Raw genomic sequence first — 13,151 nt, forward strand, 5'->3', positions numbered from 1 at the left:
CCGCGTGCATCCGCGGTGTTGTTGCTTGAGGTAATCAGATGACGGCTGGATTGATTCAAATTCCTGTATGATATCTCAATGATAGCGAATACAGACTTTTCGTCCAGTCATTGGACGTGAGACGTAGGAGCGGGGGTTGCCCATAATACCCAACTTGATGATACTAACTATCGCCAAAGTCAACAAGAATTCCCTTTCGAGGTCGCGAACGTTGCAAGCAATGGCACGATAGTACATGGCCTTCACTTACTTTATCAACTAGGAGGATCTGCAAGTCGTTTGGACTTTCGTTTGATTGATAGCCAGCCTGAACCTGACAGGTGTCACATCTGTGACCGTGCGCCTCAAACGGGTTTGGGGGACAGAAAACATGAGACATGTCAGCGAGGTGCAGACAGAGCCCAATTTCACAGGCCATTCGAGTCAACCAAGTATGCCTTTCCCAGAACCCAAAGAAGTGGTGACGCCGAAAGCTACGTTTCTCATCGAGGCCAATAGGGCCGCAGCGCGCGGAGTGTGACTACTTCTAGACTTCCCCGAGCGAGCTTGCAGACGGGGACAAATTCCGATTGAATGCAGACGGGGAGAATGTCCGATCCAGTCAGTCAACTCAAAACATGAGGTGCCGACAGACTATCGGCTTTCCGCCCCGAAAGAGCTGCGGTAACGTTGAGCAAACCTTGCCGCGACATATCAAGCCTGACATTTCTCGGTATCGGGTGCCACGTCAAGAGTGCATTCCCGGTACACTTGTATAGACTCAGCCTAATGCAAACTCGGCCTTTCGCTCCTACTGTCAAGGTTTGACTAAAACGTAGTAACGGTGTCTGATGTTCGGACTGCTGCGAAGCGCCCAATGAAATCGCCTACGCGCCGAGCGCCACCCGAGTCGAGCGCACCGCTCGGCTAATTGGACCCCAAGTGAAGAGCTTAACCTCTTTCCCCGATTGAAATCATAACATAAAGTTGACTTTTATATCTATACATTATCCTACAAAGGTTCGGGGAAAGGCCTTGACAGCTCCCGTAGCGGCTACTTTGACACGATGCCACCATTGTAGGACCGGGGGCGTTGCCACTCCGCTTAAGCGCCCCAGAAACGCGTGACATGATTATGTCCATCTTTGTCTGATCACATCTTATGCCTTCCCCTTCATAACGAGATTATGTGCATCCAGAATAAGCATGAGATCAGATCGTGAACTTTGCAAGCGCCCAGTCTAACACTCTGGCGCAGTCGCTTATGCCTCCTTCCTCGAACTCCCAACAATTAGATAGAATTTCCTTTTGAGCAAAGATCGTCCGCTTCCAACTGTGAGGGTACGTGACCTTTGTTGGCATGTTCAACGACGGGATACTCTGTGCCCGCTCTGCGGCCGTCAGGATTAGAGAACAGGTCACGAACCCCCTCAATTGTAACCAGAGGCCGTGATGAGGTGTGGACGACGTAGCCTGGATCCTGAACAAACAGTACTGTAGTCCTCGCGAAGCAAGCTCTGCCACCCTTGCGACCATGTGTTCCGATACCGTTAAAGCGATGGAGATGGTGGAGGCCAACCGGACGAAAGGTCTGCACAGAAGCTCCTTCATCGCCAGGTACCGTCCACGAAGCATTTGGCACAGGTCATCACCCAGAGGAGCGATGTCTCCAGTGGGTATTTGGAATGATATTGGCGGCGGTAGCGATTCGTACCAATCCGATAACTGGGCATCAAAGACCTCAAACACTTCAAGCATGCGGTCAATGCCATGCTCAGTTGGGTGAGGGGGGCATCTCTTTTGGGCCTGAGTGAAACGATCGATCAGGTGCCGTGCTGAGATCTCTGCTAAGTAGTAGTACCAGGATCTTTGTTCCATCATGAGGGCCTTGTTGTCCAGGTTCATGACGCCGAGTGTTGGTGGAGTGGGCAGACTGTATGGGTAGTCTACACCGGCGAGGATGGAACCAGGGAGAGACAGCTCAAACGCCAGCTCACTGCAACCGAATCTTAGCCAAAGATCAAGTAGAATACGGAGAAAGATTCCACATAGAGCATACCATTCAGACTTGAAGCAAGTGAAGTACAATATCTGCTCTATTGAGAGTGACTGGGGGAATTCAGGCGTCTCGGCTTTAGCTGGCATGGTGAGTCTGAGACGGATGTCAGCCAAGGGGAATCCAAGCAGTGCCAAGGAGAGACAAACTTGTTTGTAAGCGAAGTAGTATACCAGGTGTTACTCGCCATACTGAAACATTTCCATGCTTGTAAGGGATCCATGTTGTACATGTGCCAGATTCTATCATGCTAGTCAGCCTTACATGTACGACTGACCAAGAGCCATGACAAGTCAGATACGCGGGAGGAGCCGTCTTACCCTGCAAGGCATAAGCATTGTACAGACTCCCATCCAGGTGAACCCATGGAGAAGCCCAGTCGTTTCTCGGCGACTGACCAATACCTTGACGCCAGATGACGGTTGGGCTCCACGGAGTATCCACGAGGGGTCCCGCTTGGCGTTCTCTGTCCAGGTCTCTGAGATATGGCGCCGAGGGCACAAGACAAGGCAACGATACAGGTAGACGCTGACCAGTCAGGGCCGTTTTCCGCGACCTGCTTTAACATCTGTCGCAGCATTTGAGCGTCGACGACGGGATTCATGGGATGAACATTGGTCAAGTACAAGTCTACCAGCCGGGATAGCTCGTAGAACTCCATGGCGGGGGGTGACCTGGGGGAAAAGGCGTCCCCGCGTGGGGAAGCATGGCTGAAGGGGTCTATCGCGAAGGGCACCGGTTTAGGAAAGATTGGCCACTCCAGCACGGAGTCCAGTCCGGCGGTATCCGACAACGAGGGGTGGATGGACTTCTTGGCCCCATCCGCGGCGCCGCCATCTCGCCCAGACAGGAGACCATCTTGACGTCCACCTTGAAAGGTTGGGCTGTCCGGATAGTCGCTTGAGTCACGGGACAGGTCGCGGCTAAGCTGGGGTATAGCACGAAAGTTCTCCTCGTTGCGTTGGATGAGGTTGGCCAAGTTCTCTATTGCTCCCAGCAAACGTGGTCCAACACCTTGACATCTGACGGAAACAATCCACACTCAATTAGTATCAGTCCGATATAACGTGCCCACCCGGTTGAACCGGCAGCCATCCCCAGCAAAGTGTATGTGACCCGAACCCGCCGATCAGACGTGGGCCTCGAGACTTCAGGTCCGTATCAAGGAAAGTAAACTTACAGTGACGTTGCCGGAGCCGAGTCCTCGATATATGTGCAAGTTGCCCCGACCCTCCTACAATAGCCGCATATCGGCCTCTCGTTATCGCATTTGGTCTTACGGCCACGACACGTCTGGCAGGCGGATGATGCGCGAGACCAAGTCCTCTGCTTCGGCATCCTAGGATCAGCTTGCTCGACATTCGCGTGATCGACGCCGGAGGAGGAGCGGCCAGGAGGTGATCCGCCGGTAATGGCCGCCATGCCCATGTCGGGGAAGCCCCGACCGATATCCATTCTCATCCTCTTCGGCGGTGGGTCCATTGCGACGATAGATGAATCCTGTAGACCTCGTTGTTCGGGGGCATTTCTCGTGTCGGGGAGACGAGCGACGCGAAATGTGAGGGGGAGGTAGGATGGTCGGCCCTGTCTGGGGATCGCGAGTTTAATTATCGTGCAGCATTGATCACCGACCCCCGCAGAACCGTTTCAGAACGCGACGCAATGGCCTCGGGGAGCGTGGAAGCTCACTTATGACTCGCCTTACCTACATGTCATAGAGTCTGCTTAGTCTTGAGACTTTTGCGCTCGGGGACTCTTCCCGGTGAGTCTGCTCGGTGAGCAGTGAGGTGAGCCATTCTAGCGAGTAGGGCAGCCCGCTTCGGGGGACTTGCCGTCGGTGTGCAAAGTAGGCCAGTCGAAGCCTTTGTCAGCTTGACAGCTCTCCAGCTTTCCGACGCTTCTGCTACTAGCGGCGTTGGTCCATCTTCACTCCCAAGCCAGGTCTACCCATAGTCATCTAGCGTTCGTCTAGTCTGGTCAACGTGACCTGCCATCCGACTCCCGAGTTCCGTGATCGAGTCCCCTCACCCGACACGATGGGTCAACCATCTAAGCTAACGATGAACTTGGGGAAGAATCCACCGCCCGTGGGGAGACCGCAGACATTTTACGGGGTCGACTGGGGTACACAGGGGGCTGGCCGCGTGGGAAGTTGAGAACTCCTCCATTCCGACTCTTGACGGTGTCTCTTTTGACTTTTGCATATATCTCCAAGGCCTCCTTCGACTAACTCTAATGGCTTCGAGTTGATCCCGGCTCGGCGACTTCACTGCTTTCAAAATTGATTGAAACGGTGGTTATTGAAGAAACCAACAGCCTTCCAGTACAATCCCAGTGTAGCCCGACCACACAAAATCAAGATGGGCTTCCTGAAGTCAAAGCCAGCCAAGAAGACGGCTGCACAGGCCGTTGGGTCTGACTTGCTCGCAGTGAGTCTCCTCTTCAATGTGCCGGCATCGACAACAGAAGACGCAAGTCAGAAGCTATGTGATCATGAACTCTAACAGCTCAAGGTCCTGCCCGAAAACCCTGCACCATGGTATCGCACCAAGCACTTGCTTCTGCTGAACCTAACTCTATTGGTCCCTATGTTGTCGTCGGCCTCGGTCGGCTTCGATGGTACGTCACTGCTCTGTGTAAGACGTGTAAAGTGCCATCCTAACATTTGGAACCAGGTGCCATGATGAACGGTCTGCAGACCATCAAGCAATGGCGCGGTTACTTTGGTAGCCCTAGTCCATCCGTGCTCGGAACGATGAACGCTGTGTATCCCATCGGCAAGATCATGGGCCTTATTCCAACTACATACCTGGCGGACAAGTACGGCAGAAAAGTGCCGATGTGGATTGGGTTCTTCCTTCTCCTCGTCGGAGCCGCTCTCCAGGGCGCAAGTACTAGTCTGCCCATGTTCATCGTCTCACGATGGCTCCTCGGTGCTGCTACTGCCTTCATTGCGCAGCCGGCGCCGATTCTCGTGACCGAACTTGCCTACCCGACCCAGCGAGGCAAGATTTCAAGTCTCTACAATACCTTCTTTGTAAGTCTTCCCAGCTACCTAGGTCTATGTCGAATGTGTTGCAAGAGGCTCCGGCTAACAGTTGCCATAGTTCTTCGGAGCAATCTTGGCGGCTTGGTCAACCTACGGCACATTCCGACTGACCTCAACTTGGAGTTGGAGGATTCCGTCTATCTTGCAGGGAGCTCTCCCTGCAATTCAGTTCGCCTTCTTCTACTTCGTGCCTGAGTCCCCCAGATGGCTTATTGCTCATGGTAAAACCGAACAAGCCCGAGAGATTCTCACCCGCTACCACGCCGGCGGCGATGCGTCTTCGCCTCTCGTTGACTACGAAGTCAAGGAAATTGAGGAAAACGTCCGTCTCGAGACCGAGGCGCTGCGCGAGTCTTCGTACCTCGACCTCGTCAAGACGGCCCCCAATCGCCGCCGTACGCTCATTGCTGTCATCACTGGTCTCGGAGCCCAGTGGTCTGGTTCTGGAGTCATCTCCTACTACCTCACACTGGTTCTCAACACCGTCGGAATTACAGAGACCAAGGATCAGGCCCTCATCAACGGCTTGCTCCAGGTTTTCAACTGGTTCGCGGCCGTGTTTGCCGGCGCCATGATGGTTGACCGCATTGGTCGCCGCAAGCTCTTCCTCATTTCGACCGCTGGTATGCTCGGATGCTACATCATCTGGACCATCCTCACCAGCGTCTTCACCAACACCAAAGACGAGAGAGCCGGCTACGCCGTGGTGGCGTTTATTTTCATCTACTACTTCTTCTACGACATCGCCTGGTCGCCCCTCTTGCTCTCGTACCCGGTCGAGATCTTCCAATACACTTTGCGTGGAAGGGGGCTGACAATGTCACTGGGATCAACTTTCGTCGGTCTCATTATCGGACAGTTTTGCAACCCCATTGGAATGGCCAACTTGGGCTGGAAGTACTACATCGTCTTCTGCGTCATCTTGGCTCTTCTGTTGCTCTTGATCTGGCTTCTCTTCCCTGAGACCAAGGGCCGTTCGCTTGAGCAGATTGCCGAGGTGTTTGACGGCAAAAACCACGCCTTTGGCAGCAGTGGCATTAGAAGCGACAAGGTTGATGACGAGTTTGTTGAAGTTGAGAATGTTGCGGACAGGAAGGCCTAACACAATAGACCAAGCCATAATCGATAAAAGCCTACATAGTTGCGAGCGTACTAGAACTGCAATCGATAGTCAAGTTTCTTGTCCACATCCCGAGCTCGTCATGACACCCATAAGTCTACAGTTGTTTCAGCAAACATCAGTGATTTGGTGCCGTTGACTGCGCAATTTGCCCTCTCTGCTACACCATCTGATGGGAGTTGAGAGATACACTTAGACTTCAATCCGGATGTCAGCCGCCCACCGCCAAGTTCGCTTACCGGCGCTTCTACTTAGCGTCCCGTTGTCTCGGTCAGGATGTATCCCAGCTGTTCGGAAAGCCAATCGCGCGTTGCGGTCGGGTTTTTATTGCACATAGTTGAAGTCTTGTGAGGCGGGCGTCCGGCCCTTAGTGTGCAAGTGGCCACCAGAGGCAACGCGCAGTCAACCTACTTAACTAAGTAGACTGCTAAAGCCTTCTTGATCCATGACAAGATTTATCCTCAGCGCCGCCAGCAGTATGTCGTCCTCTTTTCGGGGTTCTTGCCTATGCGGCGGGATTGAGATCCAGGCTTCATCGATACCACTCGCTGTGTTCTCCTGTTTCTGCAACCATAGTAGCAAAGGCGCAGGTGGGTCGCATCAAACGGTAAGACTACCCATTGTTGGACATAACAAAGTCATTGCTAATTCGGTTTCGTGGCAGATTGCGAAGTTCGAAGCTCAATTCGTCCAAGTCCTCTCAGGGATCGATCTCATCTCCAACTTCACATTGACCGACACGTCAAGCGGTTCTCCAAAGGAAAAGTCGTTCTGTCGCACTTGTGGGACCCCGCTGTGGACAACCCCCGCATCCGCAAAGGGGCGATACATTCTCATCCGGACGAGTCTGTTGGCGGGCGGGTAAGTAGTGTCTCTCCCCCGCGTGCCCGGTTGAGGCTCACGGCTGACGGATGTCGGATGCAGCACTGAGCTGCGACCTGATTCGGAGATTTTTGTCAAGTTTCGGCCGCCTTGGCAGCATTTCGTCGACGGAGCTGTGCAATGGGAGCAGATGAGAAAATAAGCCGAGACGGAGAGTCGCTAAGTTGCTAGACAAAGAAGCTGGGGTAAGATGGAGGCTCATGACTCGGAGCTAATCCGTTTGAACAAATCATAATTCGATCCGCTTTCCGCTGCCCGCTGGTGCCACCCTCCGATCCATGCTGTGCTTCTCTCTGCTGTGGTCTCATGTCTGGAGGAGTTCTTCAGGTGGCCTCGGAACTCGGTGTGATCCCCAGACCTCCAACCTTTCTCCATCCAAACATTTCATCCCGAACTCTGCTCATTCTCCGCAATCTTTGTCTATCTCACTCGACCGAAGTCAAACCGAGTTCCATGATCTAAATCTAGACTTTCCTGGCCATTGCGGCTTCCGAGATAAGTCATCTATCATTCCGAGGTTTGTCTCTATCTAGGGAAAGACTCCAGTCTCCGGCGGAAGAGCCTATCTACCCCCACGCTTTGCGCCGGTGGGAGGAGGAAAGGGAGAAAACTATGGAGCCGAAGCCAAAGCGGATCAAGATTGATGTGGCATGTGAAGCCTGTCGGAGGAGGAAAGTCAAGTGTGATGGAGCACGCCCAGGTGAGTGATCGGTGAGGACTCTACGGTGAAGGGCTGGCAGTTTCGAGAGTCTTGGCCCATAAGATCAGATCGGAGTCAATCTAGATGGTGCTAGGAAGTTTCCAGAACATCTGATTTACCTCGGCTGGCAAATTGCACGCGCAACGCATGCGTTTCTGACCGTGACACGGCTGACAGCAACTCATAGCATGCGGTAACTGCTGGAAGAGGACCGATCTGAGAAACGGCTGCACATACACCTCCGAGGCCGAGAAGTCGTTCTCGGGTGGTAGTAAACCTGCAGATGCAAGTCCAGGCAATCCCGAAAGGGCAATGCCCAAGATCGTCCACACCCCCGAGACCAACTTTGCGCAGCCTCTGATGCCTCCCATATCTCGCCCGGCTCCGAGTGCGACGCCCAAATCAACCACGTCCTCGGGGCCAGACCTCACAAGGCGAGGTCGAGTTGAACGGCACCCGATCACCCCATCCGATGCTAGCCCTTCGGTGGTTGATTCCATGACCACGGTGCGCGAGGATGGTATGGTCACTGGCGAGTACTTTGGCAGCAGTAGCGCTGGATCTTTCACCAACCAGATCAAAGCTGCAATCGACGCGAGGCTGGGCTCTTCCACGGAGAATAGGAGTGCGAGAAGCTCGCTATTCCGTTCAACACTTCCTCACAATGGTTCTGGTGCGGTAGGGCAGGCTGATTATGTTTTGCCAGCCCGTAAGCAAGCAGATCACTTGACGGATCTCTACTGGTACTACGTAGACCCGCTTTACCCCTTCCTGGACCGACAAAGATTCGAGCATTCATATCGAGCGCTGTTTGCTGGTACCTCGCTCGATGCCGATGAACGGATCTTCGTGAGCATCCTCAATATCATCTTCGCACTTTCCACGCAGTTGATCGAGTCACTGCCTCCGGGTCAGAGGGATTCGTCCAGCCAGGGGTACTTCACTCGTGCGCAGGATTTGCTACAGCTGAGCCTTTGGGACACTGGTTCCATCGAGCTGATACAGTGTCTATTGATAATGAGCCAGTATCTCCAAAGTACAAACAATCCTCACCAGACGTGGATGATTGTCGGGTCTGCTGTGAGAATCGCCCAGGGCCTTGGCCTACATTTGCCAGAGACGGCATCGGAACTCTCGAATGAGCCCGAAAGGGATCTCGTCAAGAGGATTTGGCATGGATGTATCCTGATGGATCGGTGAGTGTCATCCCGATACAAGGCCCCATGCGCATGGAACCTCTAACTCGACGACCAGAATGATTGCCATCACACATGGACGCCCGGCAATGATCTCGGATCAATTAGCGTTAAGTTTGGTCCTACCTTCGATCCCGGATACCAATGTCACCAGCGTCGACGGAGTACAGCTAGGTGCCATTCAGCTTCACAAGCTTCGGTATCAGGCCTTTTTCCATAAGTCACTCGAGCTCTACGAGGTTATCAACCACGCAGTCCTCGCGTTTTACTCGTCAACATCGCCGCTTAAGTCGCCTACCTTTACCAACGGCACTGGAAGCACGACTCAGCGCTCCTTGGATAGACCAGAGCTAGATCTTGGGAAAGCTTTACAGCTTGATCAGCGCTTGACGAAATGGGAGAAGAGCTTACCCAGCTTCTTGACCATGGCCGAGCCTGAGACTACTCTGGATGAGGTCTTCCGCAGGCAGGCGGTAATCTTGCGTATCAGGTCAGTGATGACACTTGTGACTCAAGAATTGGCTCACAGCCAATCTGGCCAATCCCTGAGCCATGGCTGACAGGTTGTAGGCTCCTTCATGCACGCATGATCCTCCTCAGACCCATGCTCACTCGGTTCTGTCTGTCCCAGTGCCCAGAAACCTCCCAGGTCCACGATGACCTCTCATCCCGCGTCGTTCAGCAATGCGCCATGGTCTGCGTCGAAGCCGCACAAAGCCTCATCTCATTCATAGTGCAATTCCAACAACACGACGGCACCCTCGGTCTCCTCCCAGCTTGGTGGTATCGTGTCTTCTACATCTACACAGCAGCAACTGTCCTCATCGCAGCAAGACTCCGACCCGCGGTCTTTTCTTCGCTCGACATCTCCCGCTCGTGGAATCAAGCGATGGCTCTGCTCCATGACCATGAGAACCTAGGCCCTTCTCCGCGCAGATGTGCCGCGGCACTTCAGATCCTCTCGACGAAGATGTTCCAGGATCAGCAACCTCAGTCAGCTGCTCTTCCAAGCTCGGATACTAATGCAGCGGTGCCCAACATCACCAACGAGCAGCAGGAGACCTTTGATATGCCTTTTCCTTACTTGGCGCAGGATGCAGCGTTCGATATGGACGCAATCACGTTTGACATCAATGACTTCTCTTGGCTTAACAGTATGCCCGGAAGTCTATAGCCGGCAGTTGACAGGCCCCATCATGTACATTCAGCTCCAAAATACCCAGCCTTCGCGCCTCTTATGCTCAAACTTCCGAAACTTAGCATTTCATTCGTGATGACTTTCTACTCAAACACCATCTTGTTCTTCACACTGCCAAGCTTACTTATCCTCACCTCCACCACATCCCCATCATTCAAGTACTGCGGGGGCTTCATTCCCATAGCGACACCCGACGGCGTCCCAGTCAACACCACTGTGCCGGCCTCTAACGTTGTTCCCTGGCTGAGGAAGCTCACAATCTCTTCCACGCCGAAAAGTAGGTCGCCAGTGCTCTCATGCTGTCGCTCCTCGCCGTTGACAAAGGTCTGCAGCAACAAGTCACTGGCGTTTCCGACTACTCCCGGAGAGACCAGAACAGGGCTGAAGGGGGCGAACTTGTCGAAGCCCTTGCTGAAGCACCACTGGGGCACGCCGCCAGCCTTGGCGGGGTCTCTTTGCCAGGCTCTCGCTGACACGTCGTTTGCGGTGAGGTAGCCGGCGACATACTCCAACGCCTTTTCCTTGGGAATGTTCTTGCCTGACTTTCCAATCACGAAGGCCTAGTCTTGTTAGCGACTTGTATCGAATGGTCGCCTTAGAGAATCGGTACTCACGAGTTCGCCCTCGTAATCAACGGTGCCATCCTGTGCAACCTTGGGGATCGGCACATCCTCATTCCACGCAGCGACTGATGTCGCAGGCTTGATGAAAAGTGAGGGGAACGGCGGTGGTGTCCTGCCACCCTCCTTGACTGTGATTCAACTTAGATATCTATAATAGCTCCATGCCGGGGAGGGTTGTAATACTGTGCTTAACATAGTTGAGGCCAATGCACCGAATGATCGGGACGTCCTTTGGTGTCAAGAGCGGTCTCAGGGCCTTGACATGCACCCGCTCGCCCTTGGCCAGGGATGAGACAGGGCTGGCACCATCGTAGATAGTAGCCCACAAGTCGCTCTTGTCAAGAAGCGACGTGATCTCTGGTTCGTCCTGCACCTCAGGCTCACCAAAGTGCTCGACGTCGTTGTCATCAACGAAGCGAATGAGACGGCTCCAAGACATTGTGTTTGATACTGTGCCCGGAAATAGAAATTTGCTCAAAACACTGAGTTGACTTCTCGATTGTGACGAGCCGCATAAAGCTGTTCCCAGATTATCTCAGCTCCTTAAGTGTGTGCCTCCAAGACGTACATCATCGTGCCCCTCGATTGGAGCAGGCTCGGATTGACCAATCAGGGGTGGTTCCGTAGTTGGAACGCGGGGAGCTGGGTGATACATCGGAACTCGGGATTGCCTCAACTGCCAGATCGAGTCCCGTCCCGCGTGGCGCTTCCGCTGCATAGCTGCGGACAAGGGGGGTCAACAGTCCGGGGATAACGTGGAAACGGACCTTGATAACCTCCTTCGCATGTCCCTCCAACATCCAACTTCATCTTCAGAATCACGGCTTTCACTATAGAACACACGAATTGATCCAGACTACTCTCTACACACTGATACAAATACCCAAGTACAGCCACAAGGCACTCAGACCATCATACGCCACGCACGTCCAAGGGATCGCTCACAATGGACTCCCCTCACGAGGACGACAACAGGGCTAAGGCCATGAACGACTATTTGGAGGAGTTACCATCACAGCACATGGAGCCTTTGTGGTCCAAGATGAACGTGATGGTCCCACCTACACCAGCACCCGTCGCCAAGCCTCACATGTGGAAGTACGCCGACAGCCTCCCTCTTCTTCACAAGGCCGCAGAGATGGTTGGCGAGAAGCAAGCGGAGAGGAGAGTGCTGATGCTGGTCAACCCCAATATGGGTAAGCGTCATTGATTGACTTACGACAACCTTGCTCGTACTCACAAGATGTCACAGAATCCCCTTACACAACAGACACCATCTATGGTGGACTTCAGATCGTCAACCCTGGCGAGACTGCCCCTGCGCACAGGCACATCGCGTTCGCACTCAGATTCATCATCGATGGCGAGGGCTTTACTGCTGTCGAGGGAAAGAAGATGCCCCTGAGACGCGGAGATGTTGTCGTGACGCCGACATGGCACTGGCACGACCATGGAAACGAGAGCGATGCCCCGGTTATCTGGCTCGATGCACTCAACCTTCCGCTGTTCAGATTCACACCGGTACACTTTGCAGAGCAGTACCATGAGAGCCGTTACCCAAGCGTGTAAGTCTTCTTCAGATGGTCAATAAGAAAAAGACCACTGACAATTCATAGGTTCACGGAAACGTGCGTGTGGAGACACCCATGGGACCAAGTCGAAGCCGAGCTCAAGGCCCAGGAAGGCCCCTACGCCATCCACCACTACACAAGTCACGGCAAGCCCCTTTCACCCATCCTAGGGGCGCAGGCAGAGCGTATCGACGGCAACCACACGACACAGGAGGTTCGCGAGCAGGCTTCTTTCCTCTACCACTGCTACGAGGGCCAAGGTCGGACCATTGTAGAACCGCCCACCGGACCCCGTGTGGTTTTCAAGTGGACTTCGCGAGACACATTTGCCGTCCCTGCGTGGTCCAAGATTCAGCATATCAACGAGGGCTCTACTACGGCGTACCTTGTTGCTGTTAGTGACAGGCCATTGCTCAGCAGCATTGGGCTGATCAAGCCACAATCATGAGTGTTTGAGGGGAGGCAAGACCGCTGGAGTTCCTTGAGCAACAACCTAACAAGATTGTACATGTTCACTCACTATTAGCAGGCCTAAGAGGCTGTATCTACTCAACATAGTAATGATGAAGACATTTCAATGTAATATAATTCGCAACAAAGTTTGGCGAGAAAGGTGATGTAGTTCGCATGGCATTATCACCACCCCGTCATGTGTTAAAATATTGTCAAAATTCATTCATTAATACCTCGGCGCAAAATTCATTGGGAAAGTTCGTGAGATATCAGCTGCAGACACAATTCTTTACTCAACACAAGCGCTTTCTGTTGAATTCAGTG

General features: G+C 53.3%; 6 protein-coding genes across 6 annotated transcripts; 4 read left to right on the forward strand and 2 right to left on the reverse strand.

The window, feature by feature from the left end:
- Positions 1-1,126: 1,126 nt before the first annotated feature.
- On the reverse strand, positions 1,127-3,490 carry BDZ83DRAFT_679896 (uncharacterized protein; the record flags this gene model as incomplete). Its single annotated transcript, XM_060511193.1, has 5 exons — positions 1,127-1,975; positions 2,039-2,131; positions 2,185-2,277; positions 2,356-3,057; positions 3,216-3,490. The coding sequence occupies 5 exons, from the start codon at positions 3,488-3,490 to the stop codon at positions 1,192-1,194; spliced, it is 1,947 nt and encodes a 648-aa protein (XP_060360545.1). The 3' UTR covers positions 1,127-1,191.
- A 1,450-nt stretch (positions 3,491-4,940) lies between these two features.
- Positions 4,941-6,427, forward strand: BDZ83DRAFT_761446 (lactose permease; the record flags this gene model as incomplete). Its single annotated transcript, XM_060515186.1, has 2 exons — positions 4,941-5,072; positions 5,143-6,427. The coding sequence occupies 2 exons, from the start codon at positions 4,941-4,943 to the stop codon at positions 6,184-6,186; spliced, it is 1,176 nt and encodes a 391-aa protein (XP_060360546.1). The 3' UTR covers positions 6,187-6,427.
- A 255-nt stretch (positions 6,428-6,682) lies between these two features.
- Positions 6,683-7,069, forward strand: BDZ83DRAFT_587454 (Mss4-like protein; the record flags this gene model as incomplete). Its single annotated transcript, XM_060506044.1, has 2 exons — positions 6,683-6,811; positions 6,869-7,069. 2 exons carry the CDS (start codon positions 6,683-6,685, stop codon positions 7,067-7,069), a joined length of 330 nt encoding a protein of 109 aa, XP_060360547.1.
- A 1,239-nt stretch (positions 7,070-8,308) lies between these two features.
- Positions 8,309-10,156, forward strand: BDZ83DRAFT_587380 (fungal-specific transcription factor domain-containing protein; the record flags this gene model as incomplete). The annotated part of the gene is made up of 3 exons (XM_060506032.1): positions 8,309-8,982; positions 9,041-9,472; positions 9,553-10,156. 3 exons carry the CDS (start codon positions 8,309-8,311, stop codon positions 10,154-10,156), a joined length of 1,710 nt encoding a protein of 569 aa, XP_060360548.1.
- A 107-nt stretch (positions 10,157-10,263) lies between these two features.
- Positions 10,264-11,242, reverse strand: BDZ83DRAFT_587433 (uncharacterized protein; the record flags this gene model as incomplete). The annotated part of the gene is made up of 3 exons (XM_060506038.1): positions 10,264-10,740; positions 10,795-10,931; positions 10,987-11,242. 3 exons carry the CDS (start codon positions 11,240-11,242, stop codon positions 10,264-10,266), a joined length of 870 nt encoding a protein of 289 aa, XP_060360549.1.
- Positions 11,243-11,478: 236 nt separating this feature from the next.
- On the forward strand, positions 11,479-12,980 carry BDZ83DRAFT_679910 (gentisate 1,2-dioxygenase). The gene is made up of 3 exons (XM_060511194.1): positions 11,479-11,999; positions 12,056-12,368; positions 12,420-12,980. The coding sequence occupies exons 1-3, from the start codon at positions 11,750-11,752 to the stop codon at positions 12,820-12,822; spliced, it is 966 nt and encodes a 321-aa protein (XP_060360550.1). The 5' UTR covers positions 11,479-11,749; the 3' UTR covers positions 12,823-12,980.
- Positions 12,981-13,151: the final 171 nt, after the last annotated feature.

The sequence above is a fragment of the Colletotrichum acutatum genome (genome assembly GCF_030867785.1).
Source record: "Colletotrichum acutatum strain CBS 112980 chromosome Unknown BDZ83scaffold_115, whole genome shotgun sequence".
Taxonomy (NCBI): domain Eukaryota; kingdom Fungi; phylum Ascomycota; class Sordariomycetes; order Glomerellales; family Glomerellaceae; genus Colletotrichum; species Colletotrichum acutatum.